Here is a 20,126-nt window from a genome sequence, read left to right as displayed (position 1 = left end):
AAAATTCTAGCCTAGCTTGTACTTGTCATGTTATTAAGCTTCTTAACTTTTCAATGCAAATTTCAACTCCTTATTGTTAATTTGGCAACACAAAGGAACAATTTCTCGTAGTAGTATTTAGGTCCCACGTGCCACGTGTGAAATCCAAGAGTCCTTTAATTGGCAAAACAATCAAAACGCATGTCTATATTCTTTAAAATTCTCTACTACATCTCTAAAGCTAGTTTTGCTTGCAACAGGGTCTTTATTGAGTATTTTTGGTCCAAACTTGAAACAGAAGATGCACACTTATATAAACACGAGTCTAGCGTCTAAATGCCGATTGCAAAAATTCATGATTTGAGATTTAAGAACCATGAAGATTATGACCATAACATAGTTATACCCTCCAGCAAATTTGGGTTCAGTATGAAACACTCCTGATATGTCAAAATGCCAGGTTTCTAAGGTTCAGACACTTTGATCCCAGATTTTTAGTTTCCCATCTGATTTTGTGACCCAAGCTTCACAGGCACACTTTAAATAGCGTGGATTTACACAGTATGTCTGAGGTCATTGCCAAAACTAGAAGGGGGTACCAACTATAAATTATTAGCAATAAAAAGGGGAATTTCACTTGGGCAAAGCAGGAGGGTGATGGTGGGCTTTGTAGCCGGTGAATGCCCATGCCTCGTTTATTAAAGTACACACAAGCTTCCAGCACGATCGTCTAAAGTGGTCTACAATGGCTGCAAAGCAGTTGACATTTTGTAGGTCCTTGGTTTGACTCTCATGCAAAACCTTTTTAGAAGCTTGAAGCCTTCAAGTTTGAAGCAAAGATGTCAATGGGGGTGGAAGCATCTTGCTAAATGAATGAATGAATAGCAAGCACTATTTTTTACTTTTAATCTGTTTGAGACAAGGTTGGTTCACAATGTTTCTCAATGCTTGGTATACCAACAGATTTTTATCCTCAAATTTAGAATTGGTTTCAAATTTGTTTTTTTCCGACACACCACAGGGCCCACAGGGGGGGATGCTTATCCCTTCCAAATATTAGACATGTTACAAGGTCAGGCATACCATAGGGCAAGAGCCAGGCACAGGCATCGATTTGGTTTCAATTTTGATCAATTCTCAAGCAAATATACGCTTTTTAGACCAAAAAGTGATTTGGCTTAGGTGCACACTATTTTTGTGTCTACACACATTCATATTTCACAAGCAATCTGTACACATCATATGGAAGCAAAGTCACTTGCTACTCACAAACGTTAAGAATCGAGATTCTTGACATGAGCTTACAATTTTGACTTTTTGAATCCAGGTTTGCTGTAGACTCTCTAAACAATGGTTTTACACCTCTGAACAATGTGACTCACAATGCACGTCCTTTGAACTGCCAAAGCTTATCAGCACAGTAAATTTAGGGGTTGTTCACTCATGCTTTACGTAACCATCATACTCACCCCCAATATCACACACTACACTGCTGGACAAATTACAAGTAGTAGGGCATCGAGCCTGGACATACATAGAGTCTTGTGAACCTTGGCCATCAATCAATCGGGTCGATTTCTGTTTATCTAAGGAATGTTCTGCAGCTAAACATGCAATTGTACATGTGAATAAGGCCTAAACCTCAATATGAGTGATGCACGGGGGGGAGAGAGTGAGTGCTAGGCAGCAGGAGCAGGAGCAGAAGCGCTTGACTTGGGTGAGAAATTTAACATGTTGAAAGAGATTGCCACCACAAGCCTGTGTGCCGCAACTGCCAGGGCATAACACACAATTGTGAAGCTGGTCCATCCAGTCTGCACCAGTAAAAGAGGATGACTTCTAAGCCTCGTAACAGCCATTTGCAAAAGAAACTGCAAGTGCGCACTTCTTAGCAGCGACATATCAAGAGTATCAGAGCAGTCAGTTAAAGATTTGAAATCATCTACTAATGTGACATTGACTGCGTCTCCTGATTCAGATGGAGATTCCAATGAGCTCGGGTCTCGAAGATTTACATGGGCATGTTTTTCCATAGACCTCTGCCCATAGTGATAGATAGCCTGTGCTATTGCTGTCGCCAAACTTCTCCGAAGGGCAGCAGCTTCTTGGGAATTGTATGTACGTGCCAAATCAAAGGTATCCTGCAGACATGCCTTGTAGTATGACAACCATATTGCAAATAGTCCCGAAAAAAGCATTCATGAGTATCATACCGCTTCTAGGATGAGCTGACGAAATATAGTTCCTTTCTCTGAGAGGAGGAGGTTTGCTAAAAGCTGGATTAGCCCAGGATTCACAACTTTTCCGTCACTGACAGACATGAGCTTCAACTCTACTCCTGTCTCAAGAGCTATTCTTTTCCTACAAAAAGGACGTGTCAGATTCTTAACTTCAAATGAACATATTATGTGTACACAGATCTAAATTTGTAACATACTCTGTATGCTGCTGTGCAATTGTTGCAAATGATGCCAACCGATCCCACCGGAACCGCTTTTTTCTATCCAATACCAGCTGTAAAATATAATCCATTATAAATCAGCCCGGCACATGCCAGCTGTAGAGCCAAAACCATATGATTTTTGTTATTGTTCAGAGTAATTCCTTCATTCAACCTGATGCTTGCCTGAATGATTGAAACCATGGAAAATAAGGCATTTGTTGAGTCAAATATCTACAATAGAGAAGTCTATCGGTACACAGAGTCCCACATGACACCCAAGGACATAGAAACAACCCACACCAGAGGAGTAGGTACTCGGATATTTTGATGATGGGCCATTCATGCTAGGCTTTATCAATAGTTTTTTGAACTGACCCAGCAAGTAGATTACAGGAGACCAGTACAAGGAGATTTTTTTTTGCACGAGACATTACACATGATGTGAGTAAGGTGGTCACTAAAAACTCCCTTTTCACCCAGGTTGATGCTATTAGTGGATAGGTAGTTAAATTTGAAGGGTTTTTTTTTTTTTTTTCCGACGTACCAGAGGCCCACAAGGGGAGGAGACAAATTTTCATAAAGGCCTTCAGTCAACATGAATAGTAAAAAATGTACCAAATAGTTTGGACCTGAGGCCTGGAAACAACTATAGTCTATGCACAAAAGCCCACTGACTTAACTGATAAATAACAACCCCAAAACATGACACTGCTGACCCAGAAAAAGTGCATAATTACCAACAGCAGCAACTAAGCGGATGGAATAGCGTCACTCATCTTTGACGATTAAAAGATGGTGACTTTCCAGGTTGAAGGCTAGGCAGACCTGTGGGACTCTTCTTCAGCACAGCATTATGACATACTTTAGACTAAATGGGAGTGAGGAGGAAAGTCCTTCAAAGGTTGGGTTTGACTAGAGTTTATGTATGTAAGTTTTAAAATTTAAAGGGTTTATATTAGAAAAAAAACTTCTATTAAAATGTTCATCTCAAGGGCATGCTCCTCAAGATAAATACACAAAATATACCGACCACCATAGAGGTGAGATCCCAAAACCCATATACAATCAAATACCAAGGCTATTGTTTGGTTCTCAATCTCTCAAGTTTCCTGAAGAACTGAGAATTTCTCCTCATAATTTGTCATGAGCACAACAAGAGGAATCTCAGCAAACTGCATGAAGGTAACACAATATCCCAAGAACCTTATCAAGCTCTAGAGGAAGTAGGCTCAGGAAGTGTTTCCGTATTAGTATATTACTTTATTCTTATTGCAAATAAATGGCTTGTGAACACTTTCACCTAACTCTCACCAAACTGTTCAAACCTGTCAAGGGCTGTCATTGCAGGTTTTCGACCTAGTTTTGGTAACATAACGGTGCCAAAACCCCTGGAGGTTTAAAAATACACGTCTAGGACACTTTCCCTTGCATTTTGGAAGCTTTCCGGTGAGCTGCAGGTCAATTTCAGTATGCTGTAATTTCTTGTTTTGGTCATTGTCAAGTGCCCAAAGCCTTGTATAAGCACCCCAAGACTTTCCCAAGGCTCCCCTCGTGTCATCTTGCAGTTTAGGTGCGAAACCCTAAACCTGCAAATAAACAGCAGGCTGTAACTTTTTGTTTTGGATCCTTTTGAGCGGAGCAAACACATCTCCGCATGTCTCAAGAGCTCCCGCACACAATGGGACAGTAGTTCCCTTGAAATTTGGACCAGTTTCCACGCAAGAAAACTTGCTAATTTTGCAATTCTTCACGATGAAATTGTGCGTACCTGTGGGGGATTAGCAATTAGCTAGTCGGTTCCTGTATAGAAGGCTTTTGCCTTGGCAAACACGCATAAAACCCACAGAACGCTGTACATTGTCATCTGAGAAGCCCAACTAGTGGGGCATTACCATAGGTGCAAAGGAGAAAGAGAGATGCACGAGAGCAAATCATCACGCTACCCTTCCAAACAAAGACCTTCATCTATGTGGCCAATGCATGTGCCATATGTTTTTCAAAATTGTTTCCCATCTTGACTCTCCTTGCCCCATAATTTATTGAGAGGAGAGAACCATTCCTTTGAATACAAACGTGAGACGTACACTCCCTTGGTTTGTGGCTTCAGAAAGTGTTTGTTCTTCGGCCACTTACAAGCTTTCAACTCAAATCTGGAATCACCATCTGGCAAATACCACCTGTTTAGCTGTTCCAGGGCTCTGCTGATTAGCAAGCTTTTAGTCCCGTTGAGGTTAACAAGGGAGAAGGCAAGCTTTTCATTAAAGCTGTGAACCTGCACCCACTACTTACACACACTGTAGCTTCACTTATGAGTAAAAATAAGTCTCCTCTCTCAATTTTGGGGACCCTCTCTTGGGATGAGAGAATTCAGGGTGTACAAGTTTCTCTCCTACTGCCATGTGCCCACTTTGCTCCTTATGGTTTAATTTCCTAGTACCCACCAACTTAAAGTCCTACCGAGGGGGTAAATGACTTTAACTAAGCCTAGCCACTTCTTTACTAGTCGGATTCTAGTGCCGATCCGCCCAACCATCTCGTGGCTGCCTAGCCGTGACTCTTGCGGGTGAAACTCGGCCAACGGTCGTTCACACTGGCCATGCAATGTCCGAGCATTTGTGATTTCAAAAAGAGGGTCCCAAAAATTAAATAAAACTCAAGGAAGGAAACCAACAAATAAAGTTAGTGGTTGTCACAACCTCGTGACAGCCTAACTAAGAGCTATAGCTTTCTCTGACCACCTTGCATGCCAATAGCAACCTCAGTAAATTGCCCTACCCTAAACTTTGACAAATAAGTAAAATAAACACCCCAAAAGCCAAACTAAATAATGGGATCACATTGGGCAGTTCACTTGAGAGGCCAAAACCACTACGTCCAAGAATCCCCATTCGTGAATTGTGAACACATCACATGCACTCCAAGATAATGAACTGTGGAACACATCCTGTACATGATCCGACCAACAACATTGGATTGGTGCAATCATCCATAGTGTTTTAGATACGTCGAATTGGTTACCTGCCAGATGCCTTGAAAATCGGACGTACCAGTTCAAACACTGATAACTTGAACTCCAACACAAGGGTCCAAATTAATTATACGGAACACTGCTTGCCCCTCTCTGCCACTCACAAGTCTCTCTCTGGGTGAAGCTAGTGGCGACACTGATCTCCATGTGACTAGAAGACAGGGGTCCGTGCCATATAGTCATCACCACATCAGTAGCCTCTTTGTTGTCCTTCCCTGAGTCACTATAACTGCTTTCCTCATGTTGCTTGCTTTTACCTTTGTTCTTTGTAGAATCTTTGTCTTTGCCTTTGGATCTGCAATCCTTGGCCAAATGACCACACTTTCCACAATTGTAACAACGGTTCTTCGTCCTCTTTCTAGAATCCGAAGTAGCAAGAGCTTCCCCATGTGCTTCCTCATCTGTCTCAAAAATTTGAGTTTTGCCTTAGTTATTAACACGGCTTCCTCCTCAATGAGAAAAGACCTAAGATCATCAAATTCCAGCTTTTCCTTTGTGACTTGTAGCCGAAGTGTCCGAGACACTGTTTCATACTCCTTGGACAACTTCGTCACAACCAAAGTAGCTAACTCAATACTCGTCACTGCACTTTGCATAGCCGATAGTTGATTATGAATAACTTTAGCCTTCATAAGAAATGATTGCATGGACCTTCCTCGTGGAAACAGTACGGCAAATAACTGTCCAAGAAGGGCGACTGCTCACATCGTAGAATCCAGATCAAACATTCCGACGAGCTTGAACCATAGAACTTTGGTAGCCGTTAAAGCCTGAATAGCCGGAGAAAGGTCCTTTGTAAGAGATTTCGCAATGGCCGACATTGCCTTCTCATTGGCCGCATCCATATCGACACACCATTTAAAATATTCTTCATCTTCAAGGCGGGTGTACCTATTGTGGGAATCGCTTGTGGGACGGGGCTTCGAGCCGTCGACAACATCCCATAAGCCTTTCCATGAGAACGGAGACGCAAGATCAAACTCCAACGAGCGAGTTATTGCCGTTCAATTTGTCGCTGGCACTCGAGCAAGGGGGGGCCATGATGAAGTTGCAAGATCTGGAAGACGGGGGAACCTTCTCGCACTCTAAAAGCGACCGCACGAACCAAGCCGGAAAATAGAAACAAGCAGTTCCATTCCTTTGCAATTCCCAAGCTGCTCCGCAAAATCCGCTATCCCTTTCGGGAGTCTGAAACTCCAAATCGGTCGCCTCTCCTGAGCTGCAAGATTGGCACGAAGCCGCTCCCACAAACAATGCTCGCCGCACAATTCCGCTCAAAAAATCCGCCTCATCATTGCCGTGTGGAAGCCCTCAAAAATCAAGGCTCCGCAATAAAAAAAACTTTGCCTATTCGTTGCCCAAGCCAAGTAAAGATCCTTGGGCGTCCCTCTCTGACTCCAATTGCACTCCTCTCGGCTCAAAACGGCCTCTTCAAACTCCTTTCTCTCTCTTATGGTTGACCACCAGTGAAGTGCCAAGTTGGCACTCAAGAGATGAAGCAAAGGGTGGGGGGAGGGTACCAAATGGGCCGTCAAGGAGGGCCGACTCAGCGTTTAAAACGCAAGGAGCACAAGGGGACGGGATCCACAGCCGCCAAGGCACAGCAGACCAGCGCATTTTAAAATGCAGCAGGGGAATCGTTGCAAAGGGGCTTCCGACTAGCATCCCATAAGCAACAACATTCCAAAGGCTATGGGTGTGGGGTGGGGGGGGGCGGGGCAACGACGACAGCTTGGAGAGTCCTGCTAGGCTGTGTTTTAGGCAGCAACAGAGGGTGGGGACCAAACGTCGGCAAGGGCTGCATTTTGAAATGCAAGGGAGAAGCGAAGGGTTAAACACCGGCGACCAGATGGTCTTCTCTAACTCTGCAATGCAGCTCTGCCTCCACAAAGATTCTTCAAGCACGACACGGCTCCAATACTATATCAAAGTCGACGACGCGGAAGCGTAGAGAGAGAGAGAGAGAGAGAGAGAGAGAGAGAGAGAGAGAGAGAGAGAGAGAGAGAGAGAGAGAGAGATATGAAATGTTATACTAACGTCTTCAAAAGGCCAAAATGACCTATGAAACCAATCTATTACAAAATGGTGAATCTAATACCATGTCTGGGTACAAAAGAACTAGATACTACTACTAGAATCCATCCTCAACGGCACTTTGGATACCGAGAGAGTATGGCTCGAATCCTCTGTTGTAGTCTCCGTCAATGCTATGTAGCCCCTCTCCTCAATCGTGGCCGTCTAGATCTCCGTAGCTCCAGTGCTCGGTCGATGAGAGTGCCGGTAGCGATCGAATGAGTGTGGTCCGAGCTCTGCAATGATGAATGAGAGAGAGAGAGAGAGAGAGAGAGAGAGAGAGAGAGAGAGAGAGAGAGAGAGAGAGATGAAATGAAATGTTATATTAACGTCTTTAAAAGGCCAAAGTGACCTATGAGACCAGAAAGTTACAATGTGGTGCATCTGATACAAAGTCAGAGTAACAAGATGACAAAATGACAAAATAAAATACTATGGAATCCTACACTGCTAGGTGTGGACTAAGCAGCTAAACAGCTAGCTGGGATAGCTAGATCACAGGAGATCCAGCATCGGTCGCTGGCGGATCTCATCAATCTCCTCCATTGTCAGTAGTTTGACCGGGCCTCGTGCATGTCGAGCCAAAATGACCCGAATCCTCTGATGCAGCCTCCGTCGATGTTGTGTAGTCCTCCCCGCAGTCATGGGCGTCTGGATCTCCCCATCTGAGAGAGAGAGAGAGAGAGAGAGAGAGAGAGAGAGAGAGAGAGAGAGAGAGAGAGAGAGAGAGAGAGAGAGAGAGTCTCCTGAACCAACCAACCTTGGTAATGAAATTGATGATGATACAATGGGGGTTGAGGGTTGCTTATATAGCAACGTCAATACATTGCCCTACCCAGACTTTGACAATAAAGTAAAATAAATACCTAAGAGCCAAACTAAATAATGGGATCACATTGGGCAATTCGCTTAAGATGCCAAATTCCAACAATACCATGGTACTTGAACACATTGTACGTGAGCAATCGTGCCATCGGATCAGATTTGATCATCTTCTTGATAGGAATAAAATGGGCCTAATTTGATAAGCCTGCAAATAATGGTCCATATACCATCATTCCCTGTCGGCGTTCTTGGAAGATCAAAGATAAAATCCATAGTAATACTTTCCCATGGCTTATCTCGAATAGACGGTGGTTGTAACAACCCTGGTGCCTTTTGCCTTTCAAACTTGACCTTTTGGCAAATTACGCATGCTCGCATAAAGGTATCCACATCTATCCTCAAAATAGGCCATTAAACGAATGTCTCGACCGATTTCACCGACACATCTATACCATGATGCCCTGCATACGGTGAGACATGACTTTCTACCATAATCTTATGTAGCAACAAAACCAAACTGCTCATGTGTCAAGCCACTGAAGAGCGGAGCCAACCTGCAAATCTCAGCCGAGGGGCCTAAACCCAAAGAAGAAGCAGCAACACAAGTCTTACCAACTTAAAGATCCTCGCTGAGTGGAGAAAAGTCTTAAGAAAGGTTCCCACCAAGTGTCTAGAGCTTATTAAAATAAAGCATTTGTGAAATTAGCTAATGATGTGGCACCCTGTACGGACTACTTGAAAATTCCTCCATCTTGATGTGGCAGGACTATACGGATAGTTTTATATTTTACGTGCTGAAGTGGCAGTGGTGTACAAAGTTTTCCTGCTTTTGCGTTGGCTGCTTTTGGATCGTCCAGAAGCTTTTTAAACTTAAATGCTTTTCATGGCTTTTGGGCCTAGGCCTTCAAACGAGCTCTCACTTTGGCAGTCTACCCACGAGAGATGCCAAGCAGAGCCATGGAAGTTGTACCTTGTTGATGCAATATAAAGAAATACTGAAAGAGGCGCTAGGAATTGGGGCTAGTTCTCTCATGGGGTAGAACTCTGCCACTCTCCATCTCCTGTGTCGTGCATCTCTTTCAGTTCTGTTGTTATTTGAATTTTGAAGTGCTTAAAGTTGTTCAACCTATTCTTTCCCATAGGCACGTGGTGCCCGTCCCGTTACAGTGGTATCAGAACTTCAGGCATGTGCTTTTTTAAGAGCATTCAGTGCCTACCAAAGAGTAGACAGAGCAAGATGGCGCTTCCAAGTTTGAAAGGAAATTTTATCAAAGAATCTTCGTGGCTCAAGCCCGGACTTATTAGTCACTCCCACCCTTAGTTCACCGCGCATCAATCACACTCCCGTCTTCATTGCTCTGTCCTAGGGGGCATAAGCCATATTTTACTCAGAAGCACTGCCATCCGTGGTGGAAGTCTATAGCTACCAGGTCACACACTCCAAGGACTTGGCAAGCTTTCAAGAATTTTTTTTACCCGACGTTACATGCCTTCTCACATCTTCCTTCGGAGTGCAGCTTCTAACAGAGAGGGGTATCCTGAAATGCTTGCCACGGAAACCCGAGCATATTACAACTAGAAATTTTTCGACATCTCTCAGTAGAGGTCTCTTCTTGAACCGATATAAGAACGTTGTCAATTCAAAAGCTTATGGACCATTCTGCGTTCGGCTACAACCTTATAGAAGAAATCTAACCCTAATAATGGTGTTTCAGGATGGAAGCCAAGTCGACTTTCGAGCTCCACTGACGTCGAGAATGCTTTTTCCGTTTGATTTAGCACTTTTCTAAATTTTGTTTGTGAACTTGTTTGGTGATCCTGTTTGGAATGTGTTTGAAATGGATGGTATCTATTTTAAACCTGTCTTAGTGCCGATTTGAACTGTTTGACTCTAGTTTTAATACTGATTTAAATAATTGGTGACTTACTCCCAGTTGGAGGACTAAGAAATGATGTTTGAGAATACTTACGGATACTCATGGCCCGGACCCTTGTGCCGATTTGAACTGTTTGACTCTGGTTTTATTACTGGTTTCAATGATTCCTAATTTACTCCCGGGTGGAGGATTGAGAATGATGTTTGAGAATGCTTACACATACTCATGGCTTGGACCCTTGTGGTTATTTGCCAGGGGAGTATTGAATGTTTGAAAAGTACTGTTTTTTACTCATGGCCCGGACCCTTGTGGTTATTTGCGGGAGGAGTATTGTTGTTGTTACTCATGGCCCCGACCTGGATGGTTATTTATAGAGGGAGTATTAAGAAGTCTGAGTAGTGGTTACTCTCAGTACCTCCAAATGACAAAGGCTATGGTTTGGTTGTATAAGGCCTCTATATCTCATGGCCCAGACCTTTTTTAGGTTATTTGCGGCAGGAGTGATGAGGGAATCGTTAAACAGCTCATGGTCTGAACCAAGATGGTTATTTGCTAGAGGAGTGTTCATCGGCAGCTATATGTTTCTATGTCTTGTAACATGCATATGTGAGCATTTATGTTGCATTGTAATGTGCCAACCACTAAAAATATTCCTAATTGGGTGAGATTGCCTGGGTACGTAATTTTAGTCCATCGAGACACTTGTTAGAGATCAACGCGGTCTCGAAATCCTTATTGGATGAGAGTTTTCGGGCAAGTCAACGACCCACAACATCAAGAGCTCTGATTTGGGATGAGAAAATTGATTGTCCCTCAGAAAGTCCCCTCGGAAATGTTTGAGCTAACTTGAGTTGTTTTGTAGATATACAGAAATCACGGACGATTACTCTTCTTTCAAGAAGGGGGGATGTCACAAACTGCTGACGTGTCAAGCCATTGAAGAACGAAGCCACCCTGCAAATCTTGGCCAAGGGGCGTAAACCCTGAGAAGAAGCAGCAACAGAAGTCTTCCCAACTTACACATCCTCGTCGAGTGGGGAAAAGTCTTAAAAGAAGTTCTCACCAACTTATGGGACCTCGTTCGATGGGGTTCAAGTTTCTAGAGCTAATTATAATAAAGCATCTACGAACTCAGCTGATGACATGGCACCCTGTATGTAAACCCGAAAATTTCACTGACATCCTGACATGGCAACAGTGTATAGACAATTCCGCGTTTTACGCGCAGTCGTGGTACAACATACCAATGTTTCTTGCTTTTGTGTTGATTGCTTTTGGGGAGTCGAGAAGCTTTTAGAACTTGAATGCTTTTCATATAAATTGCTTTTGGGCCTAGGGCCTTTAAATGAGACCCATGGGCTCTCACTATAACACTCTACCCGCGGGAGATGCAGAGCAGAGTCATGGGAGTTGTATTTTGCTGATGCAATATAAAGAAATACCGAAAGATGGGGCCAGTGCTCTCATAGGGTGGAACTCTGCCACTCCGAGTCTCGTGTATTGATGCAATATAAAGAAATACCGAGAGAGGCGCTAGGGTTTGGGGCCAGTCCTCTCACAGGATGGAACTAGATACTACTACTAGGTGCTGGCGCTTGTTGAAGAGTAGGACCAAGACTTTGCTGTATTTGTCGCAATCCCTTGAGGTAGTAACAGTCCTTGTCCTCATGTCCAGATTTTTCACAGAAGCGGTAGTACACCCGAAGGGGGCATTCCTGTGGAGGGTGCCCTGGAGAGCGACATGAGCTACACCAAACCGTAGCCTTGGTCTCTTGCTGACACTTGAGCTCCTCCAACTCGCGCTTAATCTATTCCAATGCCTCGTGATGTGGAGGCTTTTCTTGTCTAAGAGAGAAGGACCTCTCCTCTTGAAGAGCTCGCTGTAACTTTAGGGCTTCCAGTTCCCCTTGTAAAGAAGTTAAAGAATCAGAAGGACTTTCCAAAAACACAGAGGGGGTCGCTATGTGAGGGGGGTTGGTGAACAGCTTCCTAGCCCCCTCTATCCTCGTAGCAGCTGCGATGAACTCTTCGAGAGTGGCGTCGGGTCGGAGACTCTCTCGTCGTTTTTGTTCAGAACTTTTGGGAAGCGCCTTCTCTACCCACTTCTTAACCATAAATTCACCTGGTTGCTGGAAAAGCTTGGCAACCAGAGACTTGGTTTTCGTCATAAGTTCTGCAAAAGTCTCCTCTGGCTGGAGCACTATGTTGGCCAACTCATCCAACACCTTCTCCTGGTAGTCACCTGGCCTGAAAGCTGCACAGAACTGCTCTCTTAAGGCTGCCCAAGTTGCAAAATGATTCTCTGCAAACTGGATGTACCATTTGTCTGCTAAGCTGTCCAAGGTGGATGGAAAAAGTACCAGATAAGCATCTTCCCTATTAAGACCACGTCCTCTACAGAGAGATACGTAGAAAGCCCTCTTCGTACCCAACTCCCGTGATAGCTCTATCCATGTCCTCATGGTATGAAGTTGGATAAGATCCTGCCGAATGAGTCTAGTAATCTACATCCGTGTAAGAGCCAAAGATGGTGCATCAAGAGAATACTAGAAAGGGGGCAGCCTGTCCATGCTCAAACCATGGCTCTGAAACCATGAGCTCATCTGTGCATACCAACATGATGTATCTCCCTGTAATGCCAGCTGTCTGGATGACTCAAGAGCAAGCCTAGCATATCTGTCCCTGGTGGTGTCCCATAAGCTATGTACAAATGATACTGATCTGGTAAGTGCCTCAATCTCCATAGGTGAGGTAGCCAGCTCCGCTCCTATGATGTCATGTGGAACTGAGATCTTGGCTCTAATCAACCTAGAAATCATAGATACCAAGGGCCTCTCCATATTATCCATCCAGCACTTTCAAAAGATGGTCCCCAAACTTGTTTCACTCTGATAGTGGAGTGGACTATGTCAGATATCCCCTCTGATGTGCGTACATGACCCATAATTAAACTGTACAATGCCATAATCCCCCATATCACTTATGTGGGTACCCCCAATTCCATAAGTCGACGCATCAATCTGGCCCTCGGTACTGTGTCAAAAGCTTTGCGGAAGTCCACAAAGCTGCAATGTATCTGTCTACCATGTGCTCGACCCTCCTCAATGATAGCTCTGAGTGTAAAGACATGATCCAGTGTCGAGAAACCCCTCTTGAAACCAACCTGTCCAGGTGCCTGTATGCCCATAATCTCTGCCCAACTGCTCAGCCTATGCTCAAGGATGGATACATACAACTGTGCCAATGTGTGTCCTACCATGATAGTATGGTAATTCCCCGGCACTGTGGGGTCTACCGTCTTGAAGATAGGTACGATAGTAGACAATCTCCAAGACTCAGGAGAGCCCTCGCACATGACACGATTGAACAACCGTGCAAGCATCTCTGCCAACAAGTCCCCAACATGCATAATGTGCTCTGCTCTGCCCGTCTGGCCTTCATCCTGTTAATGGCCTCCTTTACCATCTCAGTGGTAAAGGAAGTGCTCGTAGCCGGACATGGTTGTGGTGGATCTAGTAGTGGTGGTTGTCCAGGTACAATGTATAATGATGTTGCATACTGCCCCCATACCTCTGTAGAATTAATCACTCGTGCGGGAGACTGCTCATGGAATAGACGCCAAGCCTCTCCTAAATCTCTACTAAGGAAGATCTGATATAAATCCTGCTCCATCTGGACCGAGAAAGCTCGCTTCTTCCGTCGTACTAGTCGTCATGTCGCAATACGAGACTGTCTATAGGTGATCACTCCCAATGCAAGCTCCCGTTGCATTTGAGCTCTCATCTGTCGACACTCCTCATCATACCAGCTGTTCTGAGGCATGTGCCCAGATCGACGTCTCTGACCAAGCTGAGTGTGTGGGTATGCCTCTGTCGCTGTCCCATGTAATGTCACTGTCAGCATAGATCCTGATCTCGTCCATTGTGTATACTGGCTCTGATGTGCATAAAAGTCTACAAATCTCCTCTGCATAGACTGAGTCCGTCTCTGGTGTAAAAGTATAGCGTGGATGTCTACCACCCCGTGAGGCCTGAAGTGATTGTACTCAAAGGAGACTGATAATGTCAAAAGTGCATGATAAACTGCTATCCCAACAGGCATGGGCCCCACTGTAAAATCCTGAATGTGAGAGATAAAGCTTGGATGTGTCAGAACGTAGTCTACAGTACTGGCTCCATGTCTGTGTGGAAAACAAGTAAAACATGTAGATGATGGGAATGTCGGTAAGCCATTCAGTATGGCTAAACTGTGAGTAGTCATCATCTCCCTGAGGTATCTCCCATACTTTGTATGCTCTCTGTCCTGTGAGCATCTCTCAAGCCCAATCTCCTTTGGCTCTAGCTCTCTGAGCATCTCCTCTGAGGTGTCATAGAAAACCGTCTGTGGACTGCCTGTACGGGCATTGATATCCCCAATAGTATGATGTCTCCATCCCTGGAGAACTCCCAAATATCATCATCAAGTCCAGAGTATGGAGTCTCTCCTATGGGTGAAGCATATACTGAATTGCTAGGAAGAAAATAGCATATGGCCACGTACAAGAAACGTCCAGTCTCTGCCCTCAGCCTAACCCACATGTATCTGGCTTGATCATCTCTCCGAACTATGTGCAGTAGTGGCTGGAGCTCCTCTCTAAAAAGAACTGCTACACCTCCTGATCCTCTAGTCCCATGCTCAGATATGGTGCATGTCCGGCAAGCTCTCTCCCCTCTGTATCCTAATACATGCAGCATCAGCAGCTGTCCATGTGCTTGATGAGTCTCTGAGTAGAAAACAATGTCTCTGTCTCTGAAGCTGTCCTTAAAGGCCCCCACATCAAGTCTATACGAACGATTACAGTTCCAAACCGCCCTACTGAGTGTGGTCCCATAGGTCTCGCACCAGGGTTGTACCAACACGTACGTATTGAACCTTACTGTACGGTACGTCCGTAGTGATCCGTACAGTACGCGTACGGATCGTACAGTACGGTGCTTGAAAAATAAAAATAAAAATTACAGCCCTTTTAGGCTATCTGGGATTCGTTTTGCGTGTCTTTTTCGCTGCACATTGCCGTTGTAGAGCGTTACAAAGAAAGTGCAAAACATTGTGCAGAACCAGGTCCCCCCCCCCCCAACTCTCTCTCTCTCTCTCTCCCCCCCTCTTTCTCTCTCTCTCTCTCTCTCTCTCTCTCTCTCTCTCTCTCTCTCTCTCTCTCTCTCTCTCTCTCTCTCTCTCTCTCTCTCTCTCTCTCTCTCTCTCTCTCTCTCTCTGCGAGAGAATACACCAGTCTCAACTCTCACCTGTGACCTTATTATTTGCATGTTTTTAGCACGCTGTTTTCATCATGCCGAAACCTACGAACCCTTTGTGGAAGAGCACACCAATGTAATTGAAGTTGTGAATACTCCTGGGCAGGCTTGATCAGGTTGTTGCAAGTGGTCATGCAAGTACTGTGGTTTCACGCTGTCGAGTACAATCACTCGAGTTGTGATGCATCTAACTGGCATCAATTGCACAAATAATTGTGGCAAGTGCAAGAAGGTACCTCTAGGTGTGCGGGAAGCATTGATTGATGAGAAATTCCCTGCATTTGCAACAACAGACAAAGGAAAAGTGGCACAACAAACAGAAGACCTTTGCAAGATGCTCTTCTTGGACAGCTTGGTGACTCTTCTACACAGATGGAGAAGAGCTTAGGGTCTCAGCAAATTGGAAACAAGAAGAGGGCTCTCGTATCATGCAAGAAGAGGAGAATGAGGAGGTTGGTGATGTGCATGTGCGTAGGCAGACCACCTTGCCTTCACGTGTGCATTCTGTGTCTTGGGTAAAAGAGCGTCAGAAAGTGGATGAGATGGAGATTGCTCGCACTCTCATTGAGTGCAACGTCAGTTTCAATGTCTTGAAGACTGAACAATGGAAGAGGATGGTGAGGTCCATTGCCCAACTAGGTGCTGGTGCCACAGATACATGATATGGCCTGGATTACAAAAAGATGTGCACCACAACACTAGAGGAGCAGAAGGCCTTGATCGATAAGGAGGTGGTGCCTGTTAAGGCTGGATGGCAGCAATTTGGATGCACCATCATCTCTGATGGATGGAGTGATGTACGTAGGCGACACATCATTAACATATTTGTGTCTTCTTGTCTTGGTACATATTTCTTGCGTGCTATGATGCAAGAAAGGCAAGAGATAAGATCACAGGTGAATTCATTTTTGAGCATATTTTAAGGGCCATCAATGACGTTGGTAAAGAGAATGTGGTTGAGGTTGTCACAGATAATGCAGCCAACTGCAAAGCTATGGGAGAAATGGTAACGGCACAGTTTCCTCACATTTTTTTGACTCCATGTGCAGCCCATTGTTTAGATTTGTTGATGGAGGACATAGGCAAACTGCCTTGGGTGCAGCCAACAATTTCAGAGGCTACTAGATTGACCACATTCTTCCGAAAGAAGCATCAGGCCTTAGCCATCTTTCGTAGCCATAGTACCCTTGATATGGTGCGGCCCTCAAGGACCAGGTTTGCATATATGTATTTGGTGTTGCAAAGACTCTCCAAGGTGAGGGATCCACTATTGCAGATAGTTGTGGACCCAAAGTGGAGAAACATGGCTCGTGCAAACATTGAGAACACAAAAGCCATTCAGAGGCGTGTGTTGGATGAGTCTTTTTGGACAGAGGTCCATACCTTGATAGTGGCTTTGCAGCCAATGTATGTCTTGCTACAAGTCACGGACATGGAGGGCTCGACATAAGGCCTTGTCTACCATCTCTTCATGTAGATAAAGAGCCACATCACGGCATGCCAAGCCTTGACTCAGGAGCGGTGAGTGTCAGATTTTTGCATGACATTCTTTTTACATCTAGGCCATGAATCCATTGCTAATTTGAGTGTGATCATTGCTGATTTTTTTGCAGGCGAGATGATATCCTATTCTTTATAGATAGAAGGTGGAAGTTTATGAGTCGTCCTATTCATGGGATGGCTGCTTTACTCCATCCTTTTTACAAGACCCCAAAGTTGTTTCATGAGAGTGATCTCCTCACACTAAAGGAGGAGTACATTAATGATTCGTTTGAGGAGCACAAGCAGCTGGCAATAGATGCAGAGATGTGCAAGTACATGAACAACTTGGGGCCATCGTTTTTACGTCAAGTAGCATTTGGTGGCAGAGTTATGGTCGCCAAGGTCTTCCATGCCTGATTCCTATGGCTCTACGTTTGCTCTCGTAGGTATCTTTTAAATCTCACTTTATTTCATAGTTACACGGAACGAGAACGGGGAACGGGAACGGGGGGCTCCGGGACGTTTCCGGAACGGGGGGCCCTTGGGGTGGCGGAACGGGAATGAAGGCCGGAACGGTAGCCTTGAGGGGAAGGGAAAGGGAGAGGGAGAGAGAGCCTTGAGGGAGAGGGTGAGGTAGAGAGCTTCAGAGAGAGAGGGTTTAAAGCCCTTCTTTATATAGGAGAGGATGGAAATAACACCCCCCCAAAAGTTCAAAAAACCTGCCCCAAACTGTCATTTTTTGAAACTTTGGTGTTCCGGATTTGCCGTTCCGCGTTCCGGATGCCGTTCCGGTTATGCATGGGAAGGGAACGCCGTTCCGGTCCCGTTTTCGTTTCGAGGAGACGTCGGGCTTGGGAACGCGTTCCGGGAACGGGAGGGCCCCGTTCCGCCCGTTCCCTGTTACTATGCTTTATTTCTCTATCTTGGGTCTTGCACAATGCGTTTAAATCGTGCCAACGACACCGGCAATTGCTTTAATGCAGGATTTCTCAGCGGGTGCTTGTGAGTGCAACTGGAGCACTTACTCTTTGATCCATACCAAGATCCGGAATCGCCTTAGCACTTCTCAGTTAGAGAAGCTAGTGTATTGCAAGGCCAACATGAGGCTTGTGCGCTCTTACCACGCTTTGGGGACACCCAAGCAGGTAGTCTCACGATGTAGTATGACATCCTATGTATATGTTTCTTATTTACACTATTGTTAACAAAATGTACATTGTACAACAGGTTGATCCCTCACGTATCACGCTGGTAGTTGATCCTACTGTGGAGGAGGCGGACCAGCATATCAGAGATGAGCAGGAGGAGATAGTACGCACGCTTCATAGAGAGCTAGAGGATGTCGATCGGCGTGTGACAAGGTCTCGTGCACGTGCTTACAACATTTCATTACGCCTCCAGGATACAGGTGAGGGGAGTGCACGACGGAAGAGCATCCGCAAAGGCAAGCTACCCATACGTACTCCTTGGCAGCGTGCGAATGAGGCAGTCCGTCTCATTCACACTCCAGAGGGAGAGGAGGATAGTGATCCAGACCCATTTGGTGTAGACGAGGCCACATATGCTATGGTGATAGAGCCAGAGTTTGATGACGAGGGCAATGTCGTGGCAGATGGCGATATGCTCTTTTCAGCATCATCTTCTTCTTCTTCTAACGATGAGTTTCACTAGGCACTAGTGACTGGTTACTAGTCTAGAGTCTAGACATTTTCACATATTCCAGCAGGATGTTGTTTTTTATGTACGCTCTATCAGGAGCCATTTTGGCTTGACATTTGTCATTATTTTGGTTCCATCCTTATTAGCAGTTTGTGCCATGTGGGCTACTTGAGTCTTGAAGCAATGTTTGCACATTTCTGAGTTTATTGTCAGCAACTTACCTTTTGTTCAATTGCTTGAAGCTTCATGCTTGAAGGTTTGTCATTGTTCTGAGTTCTCTTGTCAGAAGGTAGAAATGTTTTTACGTTGTTCTTGAAGGTTGGTACTTGTTTTGAAGTTAAGTGAATCTCTAGTGGATAATGTGTGTAGTCATGTGTCCCCAAGTACTTTGCAGGGTATAGATTGGTCAACCCTCTAACGAGGAAAATAAAATTTTCTTAAATTTCCTCTCATTCATTGTTTTTTAACAAAGGTACGTATTTTTTCGTACCTAAAAAATTTATCCATACGGCACGACGTACAGTACGTACAGTCACGACCCGTACATTACGTACGGTACAACCTTGTCTTGCACCGTCATGTAGGGCGTCTTTCCATAATGACCACTCTTCCTTCTCTGTAAAAAGTTGTCTTCCCCTTTTCTCTTGCGGCCCTAATCTCTGGCATGACTTCTTGCTTGTGGAAAAGCTGCGAGACAGGGTGAGATCGTCACCAAGGAAGATACCAGTAGAGAGAGAGAGAGAGAGAGAGAGAGAGAGAGAGAGAGAGAGAGAGAGAGAGAGAGAGAGAGAGAGAGAGAGAGAATCGCCTGAACCAATCACCCTTGGCAATGAATGACAGAATGTGTAATACAATGGAGGCAAGGGGTTGCATATATAGCAGCCTCAGTAAATTGCCCTACCCAGACTTTGACAAATAAGTAAAATAAATACACAAAAGCCAAAATAAATAATGGGACCGCATTGGGCAACTCACTTAAGATGCCAAAACTCTTAACACCCTCTCTGCAGCTCATAGTGGACATCAATAGTGAGACCAAGTCATGAAGAAGCTACCATGGACGCCCCAATAGAAGGCCTTGGACTACTCGATACACCTCGGATTCGCTACCCTCAACTTTCTTCCTTAGAAGAAAGGATAGCGATAGCCAATAGAGGAGGGGGAAAGCGACACCAAATTGCAGCGTTTCAAAACGCAAGTAGCAGAGAGTGGGAGGTGAAGGGTGCCGGCGACAACGGGGTTCAACTTCTTCTCAACGGGTGCTCCTCCACCAAAGCTCTTCAAGCACGGAGCTCCACCAAGGGCTCTGATACCATGTCAAAGTTGACGATGCGCAAGCGGGGAGGGAGAGAGAGAGAGAGAGAGAGAGAGAGAGAGAGAGAGAGAGAGAGAGAGAGTATCCTGAACGAATCAACCTTGGCAACGAATAACTGAATGTGTAAAATACAATGGAGGCAAGGGGTTTTGTA

The 20,126-nt window shown here is 44.9% G+C and overlaps 2 protein-coding genes across 7 annotated transcripts in view; one reads left to right on the top strand and one right to left on the bottom strand.

Annotated features, from left to right (window-relative positions):
* Positions 1 to 1,222: 1,222 nt before the first annotated feature.
* Positions 1,223 to 20,126, bottom strand: part of ATATH8 (Protein kinase superfamily protein) — a 164,301-nt gene continuing 145,397 nt past the window's right edge. For 5 of the 6 annotated variants that reach the window (XM_086491152.1, XM_086491160.1, XM_086491170.1 and 2 more), the window contains 3 exons: positions 2,417 to 2,493; positions 2,193 to 2,340; positions 1,223 to 2,120 (listed from right to left, as the gene is read on the bottom strand). In XM_086491152.1, coding sequence (XP_086347278.1) covers positions 1,659 to 2,120; positions 2,193 to 2,340; positions 2,417 to 2,493 — 687 coding nt within the window. In that variant the 3' untranslated portion in view covers positions 1,223 to 1,658. The remainder of the gene's footprint in view (positions 2,121 to 2,192; positions 2,341 to 2,416; positions 2,494 to 20,126) is intronic. The other variant, XM_086491144.1, reaches the window with a different exon arrangement.
* Positions 15,486 to 19,295, top strand: LOC147463797 (uncharacterized). The gene has a single exon (XM_086529540.1). It carries the CDS (start codon positions 18,172 to 18,174, stop codon positions 18,667 to 18,669), a length of 498 nt encoding a protein of 165 aa, XP_086385666.1. The 5' UTR covers positions 15,486 to 18,171; the 3' UTR covers positions 18,670 to 19,295.

The sequence above is a fragment of the Adiantum capillus-veneris genome, chromosome 2 (assembly GCF_014529385.1).
Source record: "Adiantum capillus-veneris isolate H3 chromosome 2, ASM1452938v2, whole genome shotgun sequence".
Taxonomy (NCBI): domain Eukaryota; kingdom Viridiplantae; phylum Streptophyta; class Polypodiopsida; order Polypodiales; family Pteridaceae; genus Adiantum; species Adiantum capillus-veneris.
This window is presented reverse-complemented; position numbering and strand designations above follow the sequence as displayed.

Bases quoted from the DNA above. Each gene is read 5' to 3' on its own strand.
- LOC147463797 (XM_086529540.1), top strand. From the start codon at position 18,172: ATGTATATGTTTCTTATTTACACTATTGTTAACAAAATGTACATTGTA.